Source organism: Lampetra planeri, chromosome 31 (genome assembly GCF_965212315.1).
Source record: "Lampetra planeri chromosome 31, kcLamPlan1.2.h2, whole genome shotgun sequence".
Taxonomy (NCBI): domain Eukaryota; kingdom Metazoa; phylum Chordata; class Hyperoartia; order Petromyzontiformes; family Petromyzontidae; genus Lampetra; species Lampetra planeri.
The window spans coordinates 3,076,048-3,102,781 of record NC_136137.1 but is presented as its reverse complement, the minus strand read 5'-3'; the positions used below and the strand labels follow the sequence as shown (position 1 = coordinate 3,102,781).

The 26,734-nt window shown below is 47.5% G+C and overlaps 1 protein-coding gene across 1 annotated transcript in view; it reads right to left on the bottom strand.

Moving 5' to 3' along the window:
* Nucleotides 1–20,411, bottom strand: part of LOC144729098 (partitioning defective 3 homolog B-like) — a 98,691-nt gene extending 78,280 nt beyond the window's left edge. The window contains 1 exon segment of the mRNA XM_078609013.1: nucleotides 19,035–20,411. Within this exon segment, the coding sequence (XP_078465139.1) occupies nucleotides 19,035–19,154 (120 nt within the window). The 5' untranslated portion in view covers nucleotides 19,155–20,411.
* Between the last annotated feature and the right edge of the window lie 6,323 nt (nucleotides 20,412–26,734).

Genomic DNA, 26,734 nt, shown 5'->3' with positions numbered 1-26,734 from the left:
CCCGGTTGATTACGTATTTCAAAGATTGCTAAGTTAGAAAGCTCCAAAATTAAGATAGGTGATGATAGTGATTTTGCTTTATTGATGTGAGTTGACCTGGCATTTCCATGAAGCACAAAACGAACAGCAATAACTACTTATAAACAGAAACAAAATAAACACGGTCGGTCAACACTGTGGCCAACAGACCAGAACCAAAGAGCAGCGTGCACGCCTCAAGTATTGTTGCAGTGACACGCGCAAGAATCGCCCAACTTGGCTTATTGGACTTTCCACATAAATCGCGGGTATTTTCACTGTACGCGGTCAGTTCATCAGCACGTTTAAAAAAAACAAACGATTCCCAAGCCCGACAAACCAAAGCGGTAATACATTCCTCGGGCAGGGTCAGCCACGCCACAGAAAACATTGGGATACCAAACCCCCCAACGGGAAAGTGCACTTTTTTTTTACCCTCGATAATATCCACAAGCCGGCATGTAACTCCGCTGTTCACAGCCACGCAACCCTGTGGACCCGTAATGGCTTGTGAGCTTGTGGGGCTCGTTAAAGCGTAGTTAAGGGACGCTGGGCTTTTGTCGTCGGGCAGAATTTTTAGGGTGGGCGTGCGGATTCACGGATGACCGCCGCCTTGTAAGCTGCCAGCAAAACGGCGAATGGGGTACAGTGCAGACAAGCTCCCTCGCGTCCGAGATGGGGTACGCAAAATGGGTGAGCACACGCTGGATTCGCGATCCAGATTGTCCCCTGGTCCGATTCGATCTCCGCGGCGTGGCCAGCTGAAGCAACGACGCAAGTTTCTTCAATTTCCCCCCCGAACAACCCCCACCCGCAATGCCTCTGGTCCACCCGTAAGTACAAATGAGCTAAACCCGCGTTCAGTCTATAGGTGGATTCAAGACAGTGAGGCAGCGTGGTAGATTAGGCCAAATGGCCTCGAGTGAGCCCTCTCCAGAGGTCACTCGAGCCGAGGCCCTTCCACCGGCAGCAGCGTGAGCGGGGGAATCACAGGGCCGCAGTCTCCGATTTTCATCCAGAAAGATTCCGCAGAAAATACCCTTGTGGAATCCAGCTGGCTTGGCTTCAGAGCCCGCAGCAGCAGGGCTTGGGCCCAACCAAACCCCCCGGTGGTCCTTTGGTGCAAACATTTCCCCCCTTCGGGATGAGTCGTCTTTGGGCAGGGGTGGCGTGCAGGAAGTAATCAATGTCGTATACACTCAGAAAAGCTTTTCTCGCATTTATTGCTCGTTTTATAGAAATTCTTAACAAAAAAAGACAACGATAATTGCTGGGAATTACAATAAACCGAGGTGTCGCTCTCCGCTGTCCAAACATTGCAAGAACACACGAGTCTCATCTGTCCATCCATCCGTCTGCGTGGATTTCCACCTCCCAGTAAATCGCATAATGCAGCTTGACATTGAGGCGGGGGGGGGGGCAACGGCCCAGAGGGAGATAATCATTCCTGAGGCAAAAGATTATCACCGAGACGATGGCTCAACATAATTCTTTTACATTGACGCTGCGGTTTAAGCGGAAAAGGGGGGAGACCCACGTGCGCTTCCGACAATGGGGGGAGAGCCGGTTTTCAAAATTCCGTGAGCTGGCTGTGGACGCACTGTAAGACGAGCGAGGTGGCCGAGGAATGGTGGAATAACGGCGTTGGCGCAACGCAACTCGGTCGACCGCGACGGACGCGTCCCCGCAGTCGCTTTCAAGCGAGGTCTTCATTTACGAACGGGTGACAGGAGCCCAGCGAGATTACGCATCTCTATTTCAAGGGGCACACCTTGGGGTTACCAAGAGCAAATGCAAAATCGGACAAGAAGAGAACGGCAGGGCAGTGATCGAAAAGAAAGCATGCGCTGTATATCGAACAACAACAAAAATAGTTCAGTTAAACCCCGCATCGGTGAAATCTTTTCTATTTAAACTTTTAACAGGAATTATTAGTATACACAGATAACTGCCTGGCCTACAAACTAGGCAAGCCAATGCTCAAAGGCTATTTAGAGTATGTTCACATCGACCAAGCCTGAATCTACAGTGCAGATGTCTTGTGACCCCCAATTAATTGACCCCAAAAATGTTTCCCTTTGTATATTAATTTCTGTTCGAAATAAACCTTACTTAAAAAGTATTTAGTTTTAGATCATTAAATGGGGGTCAGAAGACATCTGCCTTGTGAAAGGCCCAACTCAGAAGATCCCTGGGTTTTGTCTTCCAGGAAGCTCATGGTCCACACGAAATCTCATCCACTGCACAAATCAAGGCAGATACAGATAATAATCATTTACATTTGTAAGGCGCATTTCATCCAAGGAATATTTGGTGCACAAGTGGAAAATAAAAAAAACTCTCCAGTAGTGTGTGCGACTGAGGTCATCGGGAACAGAGACCGTACAACGTATAACGACGCAATGCCCGATCCACAAATACGAAGGAGACATCGCAGCGACACACTCCGCTGCTCCTGACGCAGTTGTCTGGCTCGACCACCTGAACGCGTTTCAGGTCTGCGAGTTTTCACGCGTGAAGAATCACTCCCCGACCCTCGTTTATGAACTTGGCAAGCGATAGGGGAACACTGCAGCGTGCTTGCGCGTCGTCAGTTTCAGCAAAGCAGGTGAAGTCGCTGGTAATTTACAGAACCCTCCGTGGCATACTGCGGACGATATTCATATATTTCCGAGAACCCTGCACCCTCATTCGTTTCTCTATTCTCTCCCCCAAATCGCCAATCGTTTTAGGAAATCATACGTTGGGACAATGGGGGTCCTCCTCTCACCGCCCGCCCTTAAGCTGAAGGCTGGCCCCAAGTGAAACTTGAGTCCCACCGTTCACTCCGTAGTCGGGCACGCACAATCACGAATGAACAGCAATCCCCAAACCAATCGACTAATGTTCAACCGAGGAGATTACCGCCTTTTCAAGCTCCATCACAGTGATTACCGAATTACAGATCGAGACAATGCAGGCGCGTCTTGTTAAGTCACCCGTGGAGAATAAATGGAGATGTGGCACGGTCGCCACGGGGGAGGGATTTAAATCGCCAACACTGCGAGTTCGTGAAGAGAGGGTGCCCCAGGCAGGGTGCAGATATCATAAGCTACGATGGTAGCCGTGGCTGGGCGTTAAACTCCGGCCGTCGGGTTGATAGGCACAGTGGACTAAACCCACTGCACTCACCGCTGCCCCTCCATTGCCTATAATTGATCACCATGTGCAACGAACGCATTCCCTGTAGAATTTATACGATTGTGCTGCCATCATCATCAGTAGCCATGGTCAATCCACTGCTGCATGAAGGCCTTCCCAAGCTGCCACCACCTTTCACGATCCTACGATGCAACACACTGGGTAGCCAAAAGACCCTGCGGTCATTCTTGCAGGGGCTTCTGGCTGGCCATCGAACAAAGACAGTCACTGCATCGCGCGCTTTCAGATACGCTGCTGCGGCCGTCTGGAACGCTCTTCCTTCTAATATTAGGAAGCCACTGGAGCTCTGCACTTTTAAATCTAGACTAAAAACGAATTTCTTTAGAGCGGCTTCTTGAGTGTTAGTTTGTCTACCTTCCCCCCGTTCCTCCGATTAGCACGGTTGGCTAGGTATAGTGCGAAATAACTTCTACATACAACTGTGGTGCGTTTCATTGAATCGATTTGCCAAGCGCTATTCATAGTTTACATCGTCACACTGTGTGCACCTTGTGTAACACACGAGATTTGTTAATCCCACATGGCAGTGGTTTTGAAAAACAACAACAACTATTTAACAAGCAGAACGAAATCAATGGAGACCGTGCCGGCAGTTAGAGGTGCACAAAATTACATCTATTTTCCAGGCTCGTGATAAACACATGGACTAGCGTGTGGAAGAATCCAGGCTTTTTTTTTTATTCGTGTGTGTCGTATGGTCATATGCAATGGGTTAACGTGACCCCTGGAGAGCCACCAGAGGCCGCTAGATTAATCCAACATAAAAAATAAGATTATTGAATCGACTAGCAAGTGTGGAATTTCGACAATTCTTTGAATCAGTGGCGTTTGCTATCGAGTGCAAGGCGGCGCAACTGATCTTCTGGGACCCATGAGCCACAGCAGACCAGGCGCCGACCACCGATCTCCATCTGAGTCTATGGTTCTATGAGAGTCAGCGGGTCTCCACGCGAGTCAGTAGGTCTCCATACGAATCTGTGGGTCTCTATGAGAGTCAATGGGTTTCCACGCGAGTCAGTAGGTCACCATACGAGTCTGTGGGTCTCTATAAGAGTCAATGGGTTTCCACGTGAGTCAGTAGGTCTCCATTAGAGTCTGTGGGTCTCTATGAGAGTCAGTGGGTCTCCACGCGAGTCAGTAGGTCTCCATACGATTCTGTGGGTCTCTATGAGAGTCAATGGGTTTCCACGCGAGTCAGTAGGTCTCCATACGAGTCTGTGGGTCTCTATAAGAGTCAGTGGGTCTCCACATGAGTCGGTTCGAGTCTGTCGGTCTCAATGAGAGTCAATGGGTCTCCACGCGAGTCAGTAGGTCTCCATACGATTCTGTGGGTCTCTATGAGAGTCAATGGGTTTCCACGCGAGTCAGTAGGTCTCCATACGAGTCTGTGGGTCTCTATAAGAGTCAGTGGGTCTCCACATGAGTCGGTACGAGTCTGTCGGTCTCAATGAGAGTCAATGGGTCTCCACGCGAGTCAGTAGGTCTGCATACGAGTCTGTGGGTCTCTATGAGAGTCAGTGGGTCTCCACGCGAGTCTGATGGTCTCCATCGATGGCAATGCACACGATTGAACAGCAGGTGCACCTGCACTGGTGTAACACGGGCCGGAGGGGCCCCGGTGCCAGGCTATGAAGAGAGGGGGGGGGTAGAAATTGGACTTGCCAGGCCCCCATTTAATTCTGTCTGCCAGGGCCCATGCCTGCCACACTACCCCACTGCATTCAACTGCCCGGGGATGGGGGGGAAAGCGATGAATATTTACACTTTTTCATTAACGGCGCCGCGGCACCAACACAACTCGAGGTGGACTCGCCGCATCGTTGTCGAGCTCTCATTTAAAACAAACTTAACAATTTGAACAATCGATTCATAGGAACAGCAACACGAGTTTAAAAACCCCTCGGGCGCCTTTGCCATGAATGCTGCCCTGCCACAGGACACAGAGGAGGAGCTGCATGAGGTTTGTTTTATTTGGGAGCAAGGCGAGGTGTGCTTATATCAGAAGTGTGTGCTTGCATCACAAGGTTGATCTTTGCCTTCCACCCACCAGTGTCATGTAAGGATGTGTTGCTTCATCTAGAACCGTGGTAATACCCAGCTTATACTGTTATGTAGTTACGTGACGTACCATGTAATTGTCTCCTTCGGTAGAACTCTTTAAAAATATATAACTTATAGTAATTACAATAATCCAGCATATGCAATGTAGCCTGACCACAGCACTTGTTAGTGGGATGTGTGCGATGATAGCAAATGTAAATGCACGCTTTACAGAACAGAGTAACCATTGGCAAACGTTTACATTTACGAGCTACCGCATTAACATTCCCTTGATCGCGGTGCCAAAGTTGTGGAGGATATCAACGTCATAGATGTTAAATTGTGCTTGCCGTGCCATCGTCATCATCATTATCATCACGCCAGCCGGTCTTGGGAATGATGGCCGGAAACCCTCTCTCTCTACACACTGCCGACTGCTTTGAGGCCCACATAAGGAACAAGCAGCAGCGCTAACGCTTGACCTTTCATGCAACCCAAACACGACCACCCCTCAATTCCCTCGCTGCTCCCCACCCACCCCTCCTGTCCCCCCAACCTCCCCCTAACTCCGCACCACAATAGGCCCAGCTGTGCAATCCCACAGCCACAGTCACACACTGCACCATTCACGCTACAGTAACGGGCAATACGGGCACACAACACCATCCCGTTGCGCTGATGAGCGACCCGGTTGGTCGCAGCGCTCGTCTCTTGGGCTCAAGGGGTCGCGGGTTCAGATCCGAGCAACGCTCGCGTTGTCCCTTCAAACGGAGTGCGCCTTCACTTGCAGATGCGGTGCCTCTCGTGGCGACATCGCGAGCAACGGGAGGGGGGGAGGATTGACTCTCCGCGTCCTGACCGAAGAATGTTGAGAAGTGCCTGCGCTGGTTGCAACTTGCCAGAATCTGTGAGTTTCTCTTCCTTCCTGCACTGAACTGCCTGAGACAGGAACCCGAGATTAAGGATGCGACGACGACGATGGTGATGACGCTGATGGGCGTGCAAAAAGGTGGTGATGATGTGATGAGAATGATGATGATCATGGATGATCACGATCATCATATTTATGATGACATGACTCTAGTGAAGGTGGCGATTAAATGATGACAACGATGATGATATTGATATATTAAATATAATCACTGGACACTTTCAGTCATAAACCAAGATCAGATTTGAAAGAATATTCAGATCCACCAGTGGAAAACTAAATTCTCCATGTTATATCTGACCACAGAAATTATTGACCGTTGTTGGAATTTAAATCCACGATATCACTCTGCTACGAATGAGCACATACAGTGAAATCTACCTGCATCGTCAAGCAAGCCTTGCCACTACAATACACATCTGACCCTTGACGACAGCCATGAACCGCATCAGAACATCACACGGCTCGACGCACGAAACGAGGACATCAAAAAGCCCATCGACGTTGCTGAACGCCCTGCCACAGGCACGGAGAACGGAGAACGATCGGTTGACCTGCAGACATTTAAATTGCCTTTGAACGGGAGACAGCAGCTCAAGGGCTAACATACGGAAGTGGGGCTACGATAGCAAACCCCCTCAACCACCCACCCACTCACCCACCCTCTCACCCACCCCCCTCACCCACTCACCCACTCAACCACCCACCCACCCACTCAACCACCCACCCACTCAACCACCCACCCACAACACCCAGCTATCCAGCCACCCACCCACTCACCCACCCACTCACTGAGAACGGGAGTAAGCAGGTCATAAGTCAACACGTGTTAGTGGGGCTACTCTAAAAACCCTGACACGTGTGGCTAGAGGAGGACCTCGCCAGGGCTACAGTCGAGGCCATACCGAGAGCCGTGGTCAATTGACTGCTGGCAATGGCGCGTGCCCCATGCTGGAAAAACCTATGACTGTGTTGGAAAGATATGAGAAGAGGGTTACGTGCACCCTTCCGATACCTTATACGCAAACAGAGACTTGGGGACACTCGACGGCGCATATGCGGTGAACACCTTCAAACAATGGAACATCTGAGGAAACCACTGTCCACTCGTTCCCCAGAAACAAGTGAGCTTCAGCTCATCTCGCATCTCCCAAAGCACCTCACTGGGTATCGAAATCTAACATCCGATGGTAAAATGTGTCGCTACTCCTCCATGTGGCATCATCATCATTATGGAACGTCTGCATTGGCTCGCAAAAAAAAGTGGTTAGGTAAACAGGCTGCATCCTGCCCCGTCGTGATTTATCCAAAAGTGAAAATTGGCCGCTTCTACTGGGTGACCATACAAGGACAAGCCGACGCTTCTAAGAAAGCTCTGCCTTTGGGAGGGGGGCGCATTAAATTACCGACTCCACATTTATGGGGGGTTTTTCACCATGTATGTCCGATAAATAACTTTATTTTGGTGGTGGTGTTTTGTTTCTTATTGGCCGGTCATCCGTTTTGCCCCCATGTCTAAATTTCCATAAAATCACGGGGCATAAAAACAGATCAAATATGCAGAGGGTAAAAACTGGCATCTTTTTAAGATGCCAGTTTTTACCCAATACAGTACAAACAAAATAGGAAACAGAGAGAGCGACAAACACATAAACATAGACACGAAGAGAGACAAACACAGAGACAGACACAGAGGAAAATGCAGGGAGACAGAGTCACAGAAACAGTCAGACAAGGAGATATACACAGATACACACAGAGAGACAGAGAAATACAGTCACAGAGACAGACAAAGACCATACCTCCCCCAGGGAGCCAGGTATGTGAAGAAAAAAAACCATAATCACCACCTACAATCTCACCATCCTCACCCAGAACTATGCCACTGTATTTTCTCGGGTTAAGGTCGTATTCAAATTACCAAAGGGCATTCCCACGATATTGGAGTACATTTCAGAAACGTAAAAAAGCTGGGTAATTGTTGGTATAACCACGAAGCGGCTTTTTGCTTGGACATCGTGCGTCCACCAATGAAGACTGCGATTCAGAATCAATTTGTCTACCTTTCTCAAGAAGGGGAAAAACTAAAAATCCCATCAAATATCACGGAGGTGCCAGACGTACTCATCCATGCTGAGATGGTGATGGTGCCGTTCAGTCCCATGCATGCATCAACCCATCGGTTTGTGTTCAACAAATAAGCGGTATTTTCTGAAAAAAGTAATAACTTTAAAAATGACCTTATTAGCAACGTGGACCGGTAGGTTTCCTAATTTGTGGAACTGCCCCTGCAGCTAACTGTGGGTGGTCTGAGAGAAGCGGCTGAGACTAGAAGAGGCAAGGCCATATAGAAGCACAGCGCTGTCAGCCTGCGACGAAATCCCCACGGAATGCGCACCTGACCTCGTCGAATCTCAGAAGGCCTGATTAGTTCTTGGATGGAAGGCTGCCTGGCAATACGAGCTGTTGTAGCGTTGGATGTGTTGGTGGTCAGGAGATGGCAATACAGCAACAGATTGAATCCATATTCGCAGAACTTTTGAGCGCGATGCCCTCTCGCATGCACGGGGGGTTTTCTCTGGATACTCCGATTTTCTTCCACACGAAGCCAAACACTCATTCGTGGAATTGGCCAAACATCCTAATGCATGACCCATATGTATGTTGAACTTCTTTCGCACCGTACTTAGCCAGCAACTAGACGATGCTCTCCTGGGCAAACCGAAGGCACTGCTTGATTTATTACTGCATCGACAGCTTAAATGACCAAATTTTACTGATTTTAAACATTACAGAGGGAAGACTGGGGCCATTAACATGCGGAAAAATTATCAGGCGGCGAGCACTCTATAGCCAGCAGCACGGGCAAACCTTCCGTGAGTTTTTGGCCCACACTAAAAACAAAAATCGATCGCTGCGAGGGTCTGAAATTCCCAACAAACTACAAACCGAAATGAAGCGTGCGGTCACTTTGATTGGCCCCGTTGCTCAAATCGGAGACACTCACGCCGGCAAGGGGAGGAAGGGCTCCGCGCTCGCAGTCAACGCGGACGCATCGAGTTGATGGCACAGCGGCGCGCGCGCTCACCTGCTACGGCCCTGGGGATTTAAAACTACGAAAGTAGATGTATAACCGTGCGGTGCTTCTAGTAGCCAAATGTAACAACGGGGCGTCTTTCCAATGTTATACACCTGCTGTACAGTGTTTGTTTACAAACCGAATAATCCATTTTAGATACCACAACTAAAACAAAAGGGACATTTATGGAAGAAAAAAACCCATTTTAGTTCAAAGGCTCTCCATGAAGCCTCTTCTCAGGCATCCGGCCAGCATGAAAAAGTAAGCCAAAATTACCTTCTAGAGGGGCTCTTTAGGACTCTTCCACCAACAGTGGTGTGTGCCGGACATTCAAGGGCTGCACCTTTACCTTGAGTCTCCCGCCGATCTAACTATGAACATCATATATTGGGAACACTCTCCTCTGTAAGATACGGAAGCCATTGTTTTCGCAACATTCATCACCCTGTACTATACACTATGCTGCAGTGTTCTTAATCGGGGGTTTTGAACTTTAATTAATGAGCAAGTTCACAAGGGAACGAGCATGTTCACTGGGGAATGCAGTCAGCGGAACGACGCTGATTAAGACGCAGTATCGGACTACTTTCTCTTTTGAACACTCGGTGAGGCTTATGTTTCGGGTGGAAAAATAAATATATTCAGCATGGTATTCCTGAAATAGGGTCATTGCACTACGCATTGAACTCGGGCGATCCGAGTTCACCATCGCGACTCGTGATGTCTCAACCAGTCTTGGGGGAGCGACTTACTGACCAGCGGTGATAAAAGTATAGGTCAAACACAAAGATCCCCCCTGACAGATTTCAGAGAATCACAGAATTGTTTTTAAAATAAAAGTTGCATATGTAAATCACAGCAATCAACGGCAGTTGTGCCATTAAAGAGAAGCAATTCCGTATTAGAAAAAAATCTTTAGCCATGATCCATACCTACGTTTAGCTCTAAGTCATCAGCCATGATCTTTCCCATTGCCAGATCGAGGCTCCCCCCACCACCACCATCTCTCACAGTCTTTCTATGCAACAATCCATCCCCATCCAGCTGCTGCACACGAGCTGATTTCATCGCTCCATCTCCGCATCTGCTATTCTCTCGGGGTTAAAACTGGGGGAGAGGGGTGGCAGATGGAATGCAAATAAAAGCAGTTCTTTCTCGTACTCCTTCAACGGAACATCAGTGCGTCACTTGGCAAATTGTGTCGCCCTTACAGCGCAAAAGCGCCTTACGACTACACACAGCAGATGCACACACGTATGTATCAGAATATGTATTTATACTGGAGGATTTTGATGAGCTACAAAGCTTATTTTCACAGATGTCCAGTCGGGGCAGGTCAGAACGTTACAACAACAACACAAAAACACGACAGGAATGGTAAACAAATCACTTAGAAATATACAAATAAAACTTAATTCTTTTCATCTTACCATAGACTCACACAGAGAAGCGTAGACTCACATAGACCCATAGACACACGTAGAGATGCATTGACAGACACAGAGACCCATAGACTCACACAGAGACCCATAGACTCACACAGAGACCCATAGACACACACAAAATAAACGCATGTGCGCCGTGTGTGTGCCAGCGTGTCTGCTGATTTCCACACGTGGTGCGAGATCAAACGGCGGGGTGCCACTCCACGTGAAATCCAAACCGCGAGTGGCGTCAAAGTAAAAAGAGGAAAATGGTTTAGACCCTTTTAATTACGATGGCTTAAGCTAACAATTGAGAATAAACACTTGGGTAACAATTATATTTAATCGTTGGACCAGAAGATGTGTGTGTGTGTGTGCAGCGCACACGAATCTGGCTGTGTGTTGTAGACAAGAAAGCTGTGTAATTACGATTCGTGTGCTGTACTGCACTTTGGTCTCAGCGATACAGGTTCAATGGTAAAACTCTTATGGTTGGTAAATGTAAATTTAGGACAAATTTCACTGCTTTGTGTTCGAGAGGCAGGGCTTCATGACGCGATTGGATTTCTGACCGTTCAATATAACCAAGTAAAAAACTATTTCTCGGACAAATTATTTTCAGTTCCAGTTACATTTTTTCCCAGGTTCAATTCCTCACCGAGACACCCTTCACCAGAAGAATAAATTTGCATCTGAACCAGGGTATGGGAATCACACAATATGCGACCGCTAACAATGAGCACGTGGTGCGTGTGGTCATGAACATCATCCTCGGGGAGACATGCTGGGCACCTCGGAGTGCTGCTTGCTGTTAACCTCACCACCAAACTCTCTCCCTTGCTGCCCTTAATAGGTGCTCGCCAGCAGCAACGGCCCCGATAGTCTAAGCCAGGGGTCGGCAACCAAAATAACAAGAAGAGCCATTTCTTTCCAATTCGGTACAAAATTCAGTATTTCAAGAGCCGCAATGCATCTATGTACACGTACATATCGTCAAGAAGCAGCCCGTAAAGAGCCGCATGCGGCTCCGGAGCCGTAGGTTGCCGACCCCTGGTCTAAGCAGTGCACGGGATCCTTACCCACTACCGTATTCTCGAGATTATTACGCACTTTTATTTTCCCTGAATCTGAAAGCTAAAGTTTGGGGTGCAAACTTTTACTCTGTGTGTGTGAACAGATTGAATAAAAATGTGACTAGGTTCTACACATTCTGGCAATAAAATAGGTGTTCAGATGTTCAAACACCAAATGGATACCTTTTGCAAGGGATCAAGTCTTCATTAGCCACACGTACTTGTGGAAAAACATGCAAACACGCTGTGATAATTATATGGCATTGTCTTTGATACTGATTGGCCTACACCAGAGACAGCCTTCTTGGTGGCCCGGTCTCACCGGTGTCAGACCAGAGAACGCCAAAAGATGAACAATCCAAAAAAATGCAAGCATCAGAGCGTTTGCTTCGAGTTGAGCACTTATTTTTCATACTTTGATACTGGAAAAAAAAAGGTCTCACAAATGCGATAAGATTTGTTTATCTTTTAATCGACACCGGGCAAAAGTTCAGGGTGCGTCTTACTTTCCGGAGTATCTTCTACTACGGGGAATACGGTGATTGATTGGGAGCCTCTCTGGATTTCTGAACACGTGGCTATAAACAAACACAGGTTAACATTTACGCTCAGGGCTGGCAAACATTCTCAAACACAAACACTGGCCCGCAAACGAATGCTGCGCTCAAAAAAAAAACGAACTTTTAAAATCCGACAGGAGGATTTTTTTTTATTAGAACACTACAGTACAGTGTTATTGATTCAATTAATACAAGTGTCGTTCTTGTTCCACTCAAGCCAGCTGTTACATGGCTTTTTAGGAATGCATATGCCCGAGGAAATGTCCCCAAGGAAACCATCGCTAAGACGACTAATTAAACGCGGTGCATTGTGCAAACCATCAGCAGCAGCAGCCACGATCAATCAAATCCACTGCTGAATGGAGGCCCTTCTTGAAACCGTCACCGCCTGCGATTGAAATCAACCACAGAGCACCTGCCCAAGAGCTGATTTCATCACTCCATCTCCACCGCAAGTCGTAACCTCTTGGGCAGATGCCATCCCCCTTCACTGGCACGTATTCATCATTCATGAGCGTCAGAGATCATCTCTTCCTATGCCATGTCCCCCGCTCATGCCTATGTAGCGTCATTAAATATATCGCTTAGAGAATCAGTACCAGGGTCAGGGGGGGGCTGTACGTGTCGCACTCGGGAGGAAGAGGGGCGTGGCCAAGGGGAGGGGCGTGGCCAATGGGAGGGGGCGTGGCTAATGGGAGGGGCGTGGCCAAGGGGAGGGCGGGGCCACGCCGGAGTGGATATAAGGCGGGGTCCGGGGAGCGACCGTGGCTGTTCGTGGCCAGGAATCGTTGGAGAGCTGGAAACCTTTTGGGGGGCCTCGTCTCCGGTCATCAAATTCATCGGCCAGGCAGCACGTGGCTGTCTGGTCCGATCGTAGTCTCCGATAGAAGTGTGTAGATCGTTAGCCGGGTGGTCACCACCCTCCAGGCCAGGGGTGGGGAACGTCCGGCCCGCGGGTCGTACAAGGCCTGTGAAATCATTTGGTCTGACCCTGCCAAGGCAACCGCAGGCGGGACTCGAAATTCAATAAATCTCGGAGCAAATCTGGAAAAGCAGTTGCGAGTAGCAGCAACACTCAATACCAGCTAACATCACACGCCTCGTCAAAGAGAAACAGTTCGAGCCATCACATTAGGGGTGAGTTAATTAAATGTTTGACCAAATATAACAGGCTCATTTTTTAGTTGACAATTTTGTATGGCCCGCGAATTGTGTTATAAATATCCAAATGGACCTTGGCAGATGAAAGGTTTCCACCCCTGCAGTCTAGGTCATTCTGTTACGGTGCGCTGTTATTAGTGTTAATAAACGTGTTGCCACCTCCAGAGAAGGTGTGTGCCTCAATCGAACACGCTACACCGATTATGGTTCTTAACAGTTAAAACACCGGAAAGCCTGCATATGGTATATACTCCATGTACTGCAATGTTACAGCAAGGTGTACAGTACAGCAGATTTTCACTTAACGTTGTTACAAAGAGACTGGGCCTTTTGGATAATTGAAATTTGTTTCTTTTTAGGCTTAAAACTACACTGTAGCCACTTTCATTACTTTCGTCCAGGAGGAAGAATCAGAATCTGTATTGATGCTGGAGGAATCCGATGAGCTAAAAAGCTTTTTTTTTGCACAGACGTCCAGAAACTAACACAGGCTTGAGTTTAATACTTCTCATAAATACTGGAATAACAAATAATGGCTTTTCACTTATCCAGGAAATGCCTCACTTTAAGTCCCAAGACTCTTTTCGACAGGGTCCTGCTTTAGGATATCTGGTGAGTTCCATAACTGAGTGTTTGGCATAGAGAATGCACAAGTGTCTGAGTACATTGTTGTACTGTGCAATGTTGATATGAAGATTTCTAAATGCACACTATCGTAGCTTGTACACAGTCTAAATATAAACATGTTATCTGTAATTGGCAAGCTAGTGCCTACAAACGTTAACCAATCGTGCATTTCCCATCACAGTACTGCTATTAAGTAATTTGTGCACCACGCTAAAACTAAACCAAACTTTTTATTTTACCAGGTCAGACCCACTGAGCTACCTGGCGACAAGTGATGGCTCGACGAAGTGGCGTGTCATCTGGAAATGTATAGCAGCCAAAAACGAAATGCACGTCGATTCTAAATGTGAAGGGAAAAACCAGAGGACCCGTAGAAAATCCACGCGAACACGGGGAGAGACACGCAGACTCCAAATACACAGTAGGCGTCAAGGTCTGGATCGAACCCACAACCCTCCTCCATACCAGGCGAGGTAGTCAACGTCTCGCCACTGCGCTGTGGGCCCGATGAGAAGACTTCGATTCCAGGCCACGGCTAACAACAGTGGCAGCTGATATCTGACCAGCAGAGGTGGGACAAAGTCATTGTTATGCAAGTCCAAGTCGAGTCGCAAGTCATCAAATTCATGACTCGAGTCTGACTCGAGTCCAAGTCACATGACTCGAGTCCACATCTCATAGGTGGGACAAAGTCATTGTTATGCAAGTCCAAGTCGAGTCGCAAGTCATCAAATTTATGACTCGAGTCTGACTCGAGTCCAAGTCACATGACTCGAGTCCACACCTCTGCTGACCAGCATGGTGAAGTATGGCCAAACAACACCCTACAACCGACACGGCATACGGAGGCCTTCATCCAGAAGTGGACGTAGTAAATTATCATTATTGTTAAGAGTGCCGCGTGATACACGTGTATCGTCGTGCGTATGTGTAACACCAGACTATGATGCAGTTATCAGGTCTCCTACTCTAGTCTGTTGACTGCTGATAACACAAGGCACTTTGTACTTGTGGTTTTACAAGGGCACAGGCCTTGCGTTACACTGCAGCACTCACTGTATTACCCTCGCAATGGCGAATTATGGGTAGGAACTTTAACATATAATGGAGTACTAGAGCAACGGTTATGACTTTTAAAACACACATGGACATCCCGTTGAACCTAATAGCAATAAACCTGGGATCAATTACAGTTGTAATTTTGTAATTCGTAATGAATTGCAATCACAACGTAATTGTTATTGCAATTTCAACTAACAATTCTGCCGCAAGTGTTCTTTTAAATGACCCCAGGTCTGGTTAGTAAGCACCTATTCAGGCTGGCACGGTACACGGTGGGGGTGGGGTGGTGTGGCCAGCTCCTGGCCTGGTTATTTCTGTCTCCTCCAGTGCTATTGTTTACACAAGGCACGAGGTGGCCAGAGTTGACCTGGGGGTGGGGGAGACTCAGGATAAATTCTAATTCCAGTTGCCACTGATGTTAAGCTTTGGTTGGATCAATGCAGAGAATAGTACAGTACTGACACACGCATTACCGTATTGAAAACGGTGATGGCATCGCCTGACAATGCTGCCGAGGATGAGCGAGGGGTTGATGGCAAGGCGTTGATGGCAATAGGGAACAACCTCAACCACCCTTGACGTTTTGGGCAATGGTCCATTTTTCGTAGCAACTAAGAGGGCCCACTCTACCTCTCTGGTCCATCTACAGGGTGGTCACCATGAAGAAAATTTAATTCTCTACAACTTAATACAAAATGTGTATACCAATGAGGGGGGGGGGGTGTGTGAAAACAGAAATGAATAAGCAGGGAGACTGAAACAAATGTTCGGTGTCAATTAATTGGGGGTCTCAAGACACCCGGACCACCCTGTACATACGTGATAATTATTTTATATAGCGTCATTCATGCTAATTGCACCCCGCTACGCTGTAGATTAATTATATATAAGGACAATTCTATATATAGCAACTATCAAGCAAATTAAAAACCCTAATACATTTTTTTTATGTGCTAGGAAGAAGGATCATTACCCAAAACATCGCCAACAATATATAGTTTTTTATTTTAAGGCCACAGTATTATTGACGAATGTGTCGAATTTGTTTTGTCTTGTTACTCATGCATCACTGGCAGCGGCAGTCAGCAAATAATTTCCCCCAAGCTGTGACTTTGGGACCTCGTCTGGAGTGAGAATTAAAGAGGTTGGAGGGGGAACTTAAGCAATGGGACCAAACCCCATTGGCCAGAGAACTTGAAAATGAATATTGCCAAGGGTTTTTTTTTATCAGAATTAATCGTCTATAAAGAAAGCCTCGTAAAAGGTCATGAATTATAATACAAAATATTTGTGCAGGGTAGAATGATAAATGGGTATGCAGTAGGACTCGACAGTAAATGTATATTCAGTACTAATCATATTTAGTGCACAGCCAATAAAATAAATGCGTCATTTTTCTAAAACACATTTTCTTAAATGTGCATTAACTGCTGCGACACATGGCGCAGAAACAGACAACTGGTGGAGCGCATGGAATAAAAGTTCATAAAGCGCGCGACGAAGCATGGGAAGATAGCCAGCCGCATGCCTGCGATTTAGACCCGAGACGGAACGAGGATTAAAGAACACACGAAGCACATGGTGAAGACGTAATTGTGACTTGAGAAAAGTAACTGGGCTTCGGCAGGAGACGTGATCGTGAGAAGGCCGTGGGGATGTCAGGAGCTTCTGAGTGGTGTGTGTCTGGCAAGCCGCCCTAGCTGTAACTGTTCGGTGTATTAACCAGATACAAGTTCCGTGTTCTTCACAGCGGACGTCGCAGATGAATAGACTTTCATTCGAAACAAGTATGTATGTATGCATGTATGTTCAACTTCTTTCGCACCGTACGTAGCCAACCGCGCTAATCGGACGTGCGGGAGAAGGACAATAAACTAAACAAAAACAATTCTAAATAATTTTTTTTTTTAATATAGATTTAAAAATGCAAAGCTCCAGTGGCTTCCTAATATCGGAAGGAAGAGCATTCCAGTCGGCCGCAGAAGCGCATCTGAAAGCACGCGATGCAGTGGCCGTCTTTGTTCCAGCGCAAATAAACAAAAAATATACAGTATTTTACCTGCAAATTCCTCAATTTTAAATTACAAACAGCAATAACCTTTGCCCCCCTCTGCCGACAGAATAATACCTCATTGCAGGCCGGCGCTGATCTATCACGTTGTGCCACCGCAAAGTGACAGCAGCTACTGGGGGGGGTGCCCTTCAAATGTTTGAGATGAGATGAAAGGCACTTTGAGTTGCCGAGGCATTTAAGAAAATGCCATATAAATGCAAGTGTCATTATTTCCCACAGTGGACAAGGAGCAATGAGATCGGCTTGTGTGGAGGTGCTGGGTGGATTATTTTACAATCTCAGGCTGACAACGCATTGGAGAGACCTGGCTGATGATGATGATGCATACATTGCTATATTATGAATGCAAACTTATTGTTATGATTTAAATGACATTGCAATTAACGTTTGGCGTATTCGAAGTACGGGCACTTCCCTTTTGTCAGACTTTAATATATGTTCTTACAGTTGCAAATGTACACACACAACACTCGCTGTGCATATTTGCATTGCCAGTATTTTATGACAAGTCCTATTTAAGGGGCACAGTATAACCGAGCAGTCTGTCGGGTGTCCATGTGCTCTAACCACCCTTTTGTCAATCCACTGCTGAGTGAGGGGACCTCCCCACGCCGTGTCGGTCACGAGGGTCTGTTAGACCACGCTGGTCAGTGCGGGCTTGGTGAAGCCCGGTAACATTCGAGTGCAGGACAACGATGACTTTTACTGTATTTGGACACTGCTGCCCACCACGTGACTCAGCACCCATCTAGGCTCAACTCAACTCAGCATTCCGGGCGATCTGGTCATAGGCAGTCTATCGTATACATTGTTCGGTCACCTAACATTACCCCCGATTAGCACGCTTGGCTACGTGCGGTGCGAAAGAAGTTCAACATACATTCAAATAAAAAAAAGTTTTAAATGCTGCATGTTGGTTCGTTATTCAAGGGGAAGGTAGTCTTGACCCTTCCCCAACAAGTTCGAAAAAAAAACACACCACATAATGGAAATGTGTGCCAGTTGCGTGATTAAAAGTTGTACACAGCACAAGAGTAATTCCATGGTCATACACAATGACACAATGTAACAACCACGTTGACATACGCAGGGCAACTTTGGCCACCTTGAATAGGCGACGGCCCGGAAACACTTCCTTAATCAATGACACCACTGTATAATTTCAGCCCATCATTCACCGCGGGTCGATAATAAGAATGTTTTCAGCATCATCTAGAACAACAATATAATGCTTCTCTTAGAACGAGACTCGTCATCGGAATGTGGAATTTCCCACAGTTATAGGAGCCACGGGCAGAGACGAACATCATCCCAAATTCAGCCAGTTTGAGCATGCGGCAGGCAACTTTTAAACCAGTTGGGGGAAAAAACTATGCACACGCATGGAATATAAAACCCTGGAGGACCCGGAGAAAAATCCACAACCACGGGGAGACGATGCAAACTCCAAATATACACCAGGCGTCAGGGTCGGGTTTGGAACCCATGGGCTTCTGTATATCAGGCGATGCAGTTAACATCTCGCCACCGCATATGTTTACAAGTCGCACAAACGTCGCACCAACGTTTTCAACCTTAACTGGCGAGCGTAAAAAAATCCCTGATTATCTAAAGCAGACTCTGGAGTCCAACACAATTACATCAGCATCGTTAGTTGAAAGTACAATTGACGTTGAGATGACACATCCATTACTAATTACACGATTACAATTGTCATTGCAGCATTTACCTCGTGGTCTGATGTAACAACAAGCAAAAGAAAACCTTCAATTGAAGAGACTCACCTTGTTGAAAGCTTTCTTGTACCTGGTCACGGCCTGTCGGATGAGATCTTTGACCAGGATGTGGCCATCCCCACATGGCACCAGCACACTGGTACCCTTGAAGTACACGATCACTTTCATCTCCCCGTGCCTTCCGAGACGCTCAGAACTCAATGATTATCCGTTGTCTGAATATTGGGTTTGCTTCCTCCTCTTTGAGCAGTTCCAATCAGCGAACTCTCCAATAACGTTGCATCGTAGCGTTCCAAGCCGAGCCTTATAACTTTGTAACAATAAGTCAGCGTCGGGTCAAAGGTTCCAACAAATGAGCAACATCACGTTACAAGCCGAGCTAACGAGCAACTCGGTTCCAATAAGTGAGCGTCGGCGAACGATCCAACATTCAGGCTCAAAGCGAACGTGCCAATCAGACCTTCAAATTGATCATCTATCGACTGGCTTGCCAACACAACCGCATTGCCAACTTCGTTCAAACGAACGTTGCGAATTTGTCATTTGTCGAACGTGGCTCCGACCCCAACTCCGGGAAGCGATCTTCCTGAACAGCGTCGTTTGACTCGACAAGCCAGTCGGTCCCAACCAACGCGCCAACAAGTGAGCCTCCGACGTTCCTCCAAACGGACCAACCAACCACCCGGCCACCCCTGCTTTAGGTGCCCGACGGCATGCAAGCTGCACACATGCGCACCACGTCACGTTGTCGCCGCTGCTGCGGTTTCAGCAGCTTTCGCTTCTTCCATGGCACGTTTCGCTTCGGCGAAACCCACCACCACCAAATCCGCCTCGTTCCCCTCGATCAGCCCTGTGGCTCAACAAACAGCAAATTAGAGCTGTGCGTGTGGTGTAAAACTGGTGTTTATGCCACCCCGGGATCTGTACGAATCTTCAAGTTGATATCTTAGTCCCGGCTCTCTCTCTCTTCCTCTCCTCTCTTCCACGCACGCCGTCCGTCCACCTTTTGTTGTCCGCGGGGTGTTTCTGTTGTTTCCGTACAAACTCGTGGCTTCTTGTTCCTCCCACCTCACCCCCTTTGTTTTCTGTTGGCACTCTTTGTTGCGTTGGTCGTTTCGCCGTGCCGCCCTATTTATAGATCCGTGCGTGAGTCCGCGTCGCGTGCGGAGGATGCGGCTGCTGCTTCGCTGAGCGCGTGTGCGTCGCGTTACGAATTCGCTCCGGTTTTGTTACATCTCGGACGCCAGCGAGGCAGGCGCGCACTCCAACTTGCTCAGCCACACAGGGGCTTGAGTGGGGAAGAGAGGGGCTTGGGTGATGGGAGGGTTGGGAGGGGGGAGGGAGGGATGTATGGCGGGAGGGGGGTGTAAGATGAATAGAGGGAGGGAGAGAAGAGAGGAGGTGGAGCATTTGTGTGTAGTGTCTGGCACGAGAGGCAGGGCATGCGGGATGATACGTAGCACAGTAAACCCCCCACCCCACTCTGTTCCACCATCCCCCTCCTCCTCCCTCCCCTTCTTTTACACCAATGCCTTCCTGGCTTGAACCCCTCTTCTCTCGTTCCCTCCCTCCCCTCTCTCTGTGTGTGTCGCAAACCCTCACTCTTTGCTGCCCTCTAGCAACGGCTGGCCTCTGGTAACCCAGACAATCACACAGGTGTGTTCGTCTCATGCTGCGCGCTTGCTATCTGTCGATTGTGGCTTGTTGTGACTTTGTTTGTGATGGGGTTTTTCTTCTTAAAAGGCAAAGGAATGTTTGGACATTTCCATTTATTTTGTAGCTTTCGTCATTAAGTTCAGCAAGGCATCAAACTGAAATTATGGATTCTAGATTTGAAGCTTTCGTGACTACAAGGATTCATACTCTTAGTTCTTTCGGTAAAGTCACGTAATTTTAATTTCATTTTTTACCTACGTGACTTTACCGAAATAACTAAGAGTATGAAATTATGGAACTGTCCAAACAAATCTGATGCATGACTCTCCTGAAAAAAACAACGAATATATATTCATCCAGTGGTGGTGCGGATCTTTAGGGGACCCTAAGCAGATACTGTACAATTTCGGGGAGTGGGGAGGGTCCTTCTCCTTCAGATTTCTAACCTCGTCGTGAGATGACAGAAAAGATAGAGGAGACAAAGAGACAGAGATGTCGTGGGACGAGATAAATGTCGACAAGAGATCGAGACGGTCGTGAGTTGAGAATTGAAATACAAATGCCACAGATGTGATGAAATGATACAAGATATAAACATGGAGTTAGATGAGAAAAACTAGATACTTCGCCCAGATATTTATACAAATAAATAAATAAACGCAGGGCCTCTTGAGCTGTCTGGGGCACTAAACTGTTGCTTTGTTTGCTGATGCCGAGTGGCACCACCCAATGTTCCTTATCCGTGAGTTTTGTTCAAGATTCGGATCTTTGCGACTCATTTAAAGGGCCTTTCCATTAACCAGCCATTGCGGACTTTGATCTTTTCACCGCAGCTGTAAATCCCTCACGTGCAAATGATTTCCCAAGCACCCCCCCCCCCCCCGGTGCAATTAGGAATAAAGTTCAGGGTTGCGGAACGCCACCATTTCCCACAGCTCTATCCGAGTGAAAGCCTCGACATTGCCCGAACATATTCATAAAAGCCTTATCTTACAGTCGACGTGTGCGAGCGACGCTACAACTGAAGAAGAGGGATGGCAAGGTTTAAAGTGAACACGCTGCGCGTGGCGTATGACCAAATCACCCAGAATACGGTCGGTCTCGTCACACATCTCATAGTGTAAATGCTTACCCCGAGCTCTAAATACTCTGATATTGCACTGTGTTTGAGTTGTACGCCTTCTGGTGTCATCTGGTCCAACACCAATGGAGACTAGGCTCTAAAGAAAGCCGTCTCGGGTGTGGACCAATCAACTTCAAGGACAGTGCATATTATTATCATTATCAGAGTTGCTTCTTTTTGTTTGCATTTTTGACTACTTGTGTTGTGGTTATTGCAAACATGATGCCTGGTATAAAGGTGTCAGTTTTGTACCAGTTTAAAAGGGTAAAAACCTACTACTATAGCTAAGCAGCTGTTATAGGCTGTCGGGGCTATGTCGTGGGTGGCAGATGGGAGGGCCGCAAAAGCCGTTGTTGTATTGTACTTCTGTGCTCCCGCATTTGCGCTCCCGACCTTCACCCAGCTGCACATGATGATATATGATTAAATAATCACCGTGTAGTGAGGCCCTAATAGACAGTGTACACGTAAATTGGCCGTCTCTATTGAAATTTAAACGGACTCAAAATAAATAAGCTAGTACTGTAGACAGCTGAACAAAGTGTGGCTTAATTCATGGCCATAATTAGTCAATATCTATGAAGACCTTCCCATGCCATCGCAATCGCTCACGATCCATCTCACGCCTGCGTACAAAGTTGATCCCGTCGCTCCATCTCTCCACGGTGGTCAGACTCGATGGTGCGTTCCTCCCTTTGGCTTAATTGGCGTTATTTAGATCGGAGACAAAACAAAGACGCCAATTTGCTCTGAAAACACGCGGTGTGCTAAATAATTATGGCATTTTCAAACAATAGCTGCACGGGCACTTTAAAGGCGCAGCACTTACACAAGTTGTTGCGTTTGTTTGACAAGACACTGGCCCACGGGTTTAGATGAGAGGGAGGGGAAAAAACCGACCAACAACGCATCTCTTTCTTCCATTCTCCCCTGCCACAAATCTCAAAATTGTTTGAAGTGTTGGGTGGGAGGGGGGCGCTCTGTTCAGTGTTCCTTTAGAGACATGTAAAATAAAAACCCCACAAGCTGAGTTTACAAGTTCTCTCGGAGGGCGGGACCTCGTGGGAAACAAAGCGTGAGGGCGAGGGGAGAGACTGATCCAACGTGATTGGCCATTTACCCTGAGCGTTGACATCATCTCCGGCCAATCGGATTGGTGGTGTGGTCCACCCGGCCAGCCAGGGTAGCATGAAGGGGGGCGACCCTGCTTCCCCAACTCCGCAGTGCGCGGCACCTCGGTTCAACCACGGGTCTGTGGATTGGCGTTATCCATGAGTGTCGGGCAGGGCTATTCCGGAGTGTGTGGAGGCCCGGGGCAGATTGTCACGTGGGGCGCCCCTTAATCCCTTAATCCACCATCCACAGGGCCACGGTTGGGCCCTCTTTTGTGTTGAGGCCCAGGGACAATTGGACGGCCCAGGTGTCAGGCACCCATTCACCAAGACGGTTTCACCGGATCTTTAATAATAACAGATTACGTCCCTTTGTCAATCCACTGCTGGATATAGACCGCCCCCCGTGTACTATTAATCATCGCGGTTGTTTGAAAACGATTCTTCATTACCACACTGGCCACTGGCCACACTGGGCAGTGTGGTAATGATTTGGTGATCGATTTTAGCCGCGTCTGCGAATCGAACTCACGGGCCCCGGGTTCATGGTCCAGTGCGCCAAACGCCGTCTATACCACCGCTTTACACCCGTAAATTATATGAACAGCACTTTTTTCTCTAAAATGTTTTTTGTCATTCCCCCCCCCCTCCGAGAGTTGCCCCGATTGCACTGTAGGCACCATCTCGTGAGATGACGTATCCATGCGGGTCTCTCGGTGAGCAATGCGACCCTTTATGTTAAAACATGGCCCACGGAAATAGATGCCAAAGAGCTACCTCTGAGATCCCTTCAAGCGACCTATGCTCGACACAGTAGCGGGCAGCACTTTCCCACTCACTCTGCGTACGAAAGTAAGAATCATCGTGTGATGGTCAAATTGATACTGAATTAATCGCTCAAGAGTTGAACATTTACCAAATTGAGTAAATTACATTTTATTATTCCAGTACCGTACTCAAAAGTATTATTTAATAAACTTACGGCAACATTTATGCGGCAGAATGTACACTTATTGATGCATAAAACGAATTCATACTCTTTGGGTCTTTCGGTAAAGTCACGTAGATAGAAAAAATAAATAGATCGCGACGTTTCGATCGCAACACAGGCAATCATCTCTCACCTGAAGACGATTTCCTGTGTTGCGATCGAAACGCCGTGATCTATTATTGTTCTATCTACGTGACTTTACCAAAAGACCCAAAGAGTATGACTCTTTACTGTTGTATCTTTAAGTAACGATAGTGGCAAGGGCGTGCACAGAAGTGAGGCAAACTCAATAAAACTTTTCTGGAGAAAAAAAAAACGCTTGCCACAGTGGGTGACTCCCATCACCCACAAAGGGGATTTTAGATGCAGCACAGAAGATACCATTCGAGAATGAGGCCGCGTGTTCCCCTTCTTCCTTTGAAATCAGTCATCTGGCTCCCAGGCTGCTGAGCCTAAATTATCAAAATGTTTGGTTTCCTGTAAGTGCCACTGCGATGTGTTTGTATTTGGTGGCCGGGCGATTCACAATCTAATGCCACGGTCAGAGCACTGAGCCAACGCCGCTGAGAGCCTGGGTTTGAATCTGGGCAAGCATCTGCTGTGATTAAACTATGTTCTATATGATGGTCTCAGCCCTGTCACTAATGACTGCACACACACAAAACACATCGTGTTAAATTGGGCGCTTTGTTTGTTAGTTTGGCAAGATTTCAGCTCTGAGCTTAAACGTTTGGGTTTGATTAACATGCAACTAATGCCCTTTGCAGGAATATGTGTATGCTCCGAGTGTGGATAATAGAAGGCTGTTGCAGTGACTTCAGGTAGTTCTACGATATCTTCTGGAGCACTTCTCTGACACAAGGTGATGATGGTTTGCCATCTGGGAGGTGTGCCGAATAGAAATGTATTCATCTCACGACGTAACTGGCGTAGCACAATTGTAATTTAATTGAAGGAAAAGAAGAATTAAAATGTTCCAGGGACACAGAGACACAGACGAACGAAGTCATGGAGACACGGAGGCACGGAGACACATGAGGAATGGGACAGGGATACAGGGACACTGGAACACGGGGCTGTGTAAGTGTTGTACTAAACCATTTTTGCACAAAACCAGATCATTGTGTAGCCAGCGAGAAGAACACCTGGGAGAGGCCACACTGTTTATGACGACGGGTGTAGACTGTGACACATCTGGAGGGGTAGGAGGTGGAAGAGGAGGAAGATTGTCTTCTTAGCAGACTGGGTGGAGGCCTGATAGGACTAAACGCCTTAAGATGATGAGGCCGTGTGGTCTCGCCATGCACGCACATGCTAATAGCAGTAGAATGAACGCAGACGAGGATAACATCGTTCTGTCTCTACATATAAACACGCCTTCATATTCTACCAATAAATTTCGATTTAAAGCTTTCGTGACTGCAGGGATTAATCTTCTTGGTTCTTTCGGTAAGGTCACGTAGAAGGGACGTTTCGGCCACAACGCAAGCAGGACGACTGCTTGCGTTGTGGCCGAAACGTCGTGAGAATAATTGTATTATGTTTTATTTTTATTATTTTATTATTTCCCTTCTAAGTGACTTTACCGAAAGAACCAAGAAGATTCTACCAATAGTAGCCAGCAGCATTTAGCACGGTTGGCTACGTATAATGCGAAACAAGTTCAACATACACACAAGTGTCGTGTGGAACTCACTCGGAGACCAAGGTAACACCTGCTCATTCGTTATTTATTAATCTCCAGACACACCAGTTGTCAGCGCACACTGCACTTCACACATAACGCCACACGTGGTACACCTTAGGGGCCGTCCATAAATGACGCTACGCACCTGGGGGGGGGGGGTCAGACATTTGTGACGATGTGTGACGAGGTGGGGGGGGTGAAAAATGTGACGTCACATCAAAATGCGCAACTTTAAATAAATATAGACAACGCGTTCTACTTAATTAAATAGACTTTTTAATGTTTCCTCCTACAACATCAGAGTGCAGCGCCACATTAAATATGCACTACAACGACAATAGTTTAAAGCGATTTGAAGCATGTTTTTTGGGAGGGGGGGGGCAGAGCTTTGTGACTTCATATTTGAGGGGGGGGGTCTGACTTTTTGCGACGCCGTGTGACGAGGGGGGGGGGGGCAAAAATCGTCCAAAATCGCGTGACGTCATTTATGGACGGCCCCTTAATCCCTACTAGCGCCCCTACGCTCTCCTACACCGCCCACACCTACTCAGGACAAAAGAGGAACCCCGTGCGTTCCTGCACGCCGGCTTTTATTCCCCCAGCGAGACGTCCGCCCACCTTCCAGGACCTGCCCGACAACCAACCCGCAGCTCACACACACACACGTGCCGCTCCTCAGCTCCACGTGCGTCACTCAATTACCACACGTGCCTCTCATCAGCTGCGCGTGCATTACGACACTGCACAAGTAAACAAACCCTGCCCAAATGTTGACCTTCTGGGTCTCATCAGCAGTCAGGCTTGTTAAACCCCACACGTGGTTGACAAGGGCACTCCATCTAAATGATGGGGCCCTATTCAAAACAATTATTCTGTGGCTTAGCTTGGCCAAGTATGCACGCGCTAGATGTAGGAGAATCCGAGTCGGTGCTTCATTTCAGCCGGAACAGTCTGGAACACTGACAACACCAGTGAGTCCCACGTATGTAGGTTTATATAAACCTGTGCATATGATCATCGGGATATAGGGTACAATAATATGGCGTACCTTGTACTGTAGTGCAGTGCGTCGCAACCGGTGCGCCACCGCGGTGAATTCCCACGTGTGCTGTGGTATTTTCGAGGATTGTAGTAAATCATCTCATTGTTGGAAAGCAAAGGACAGACAAGATCTCCTCC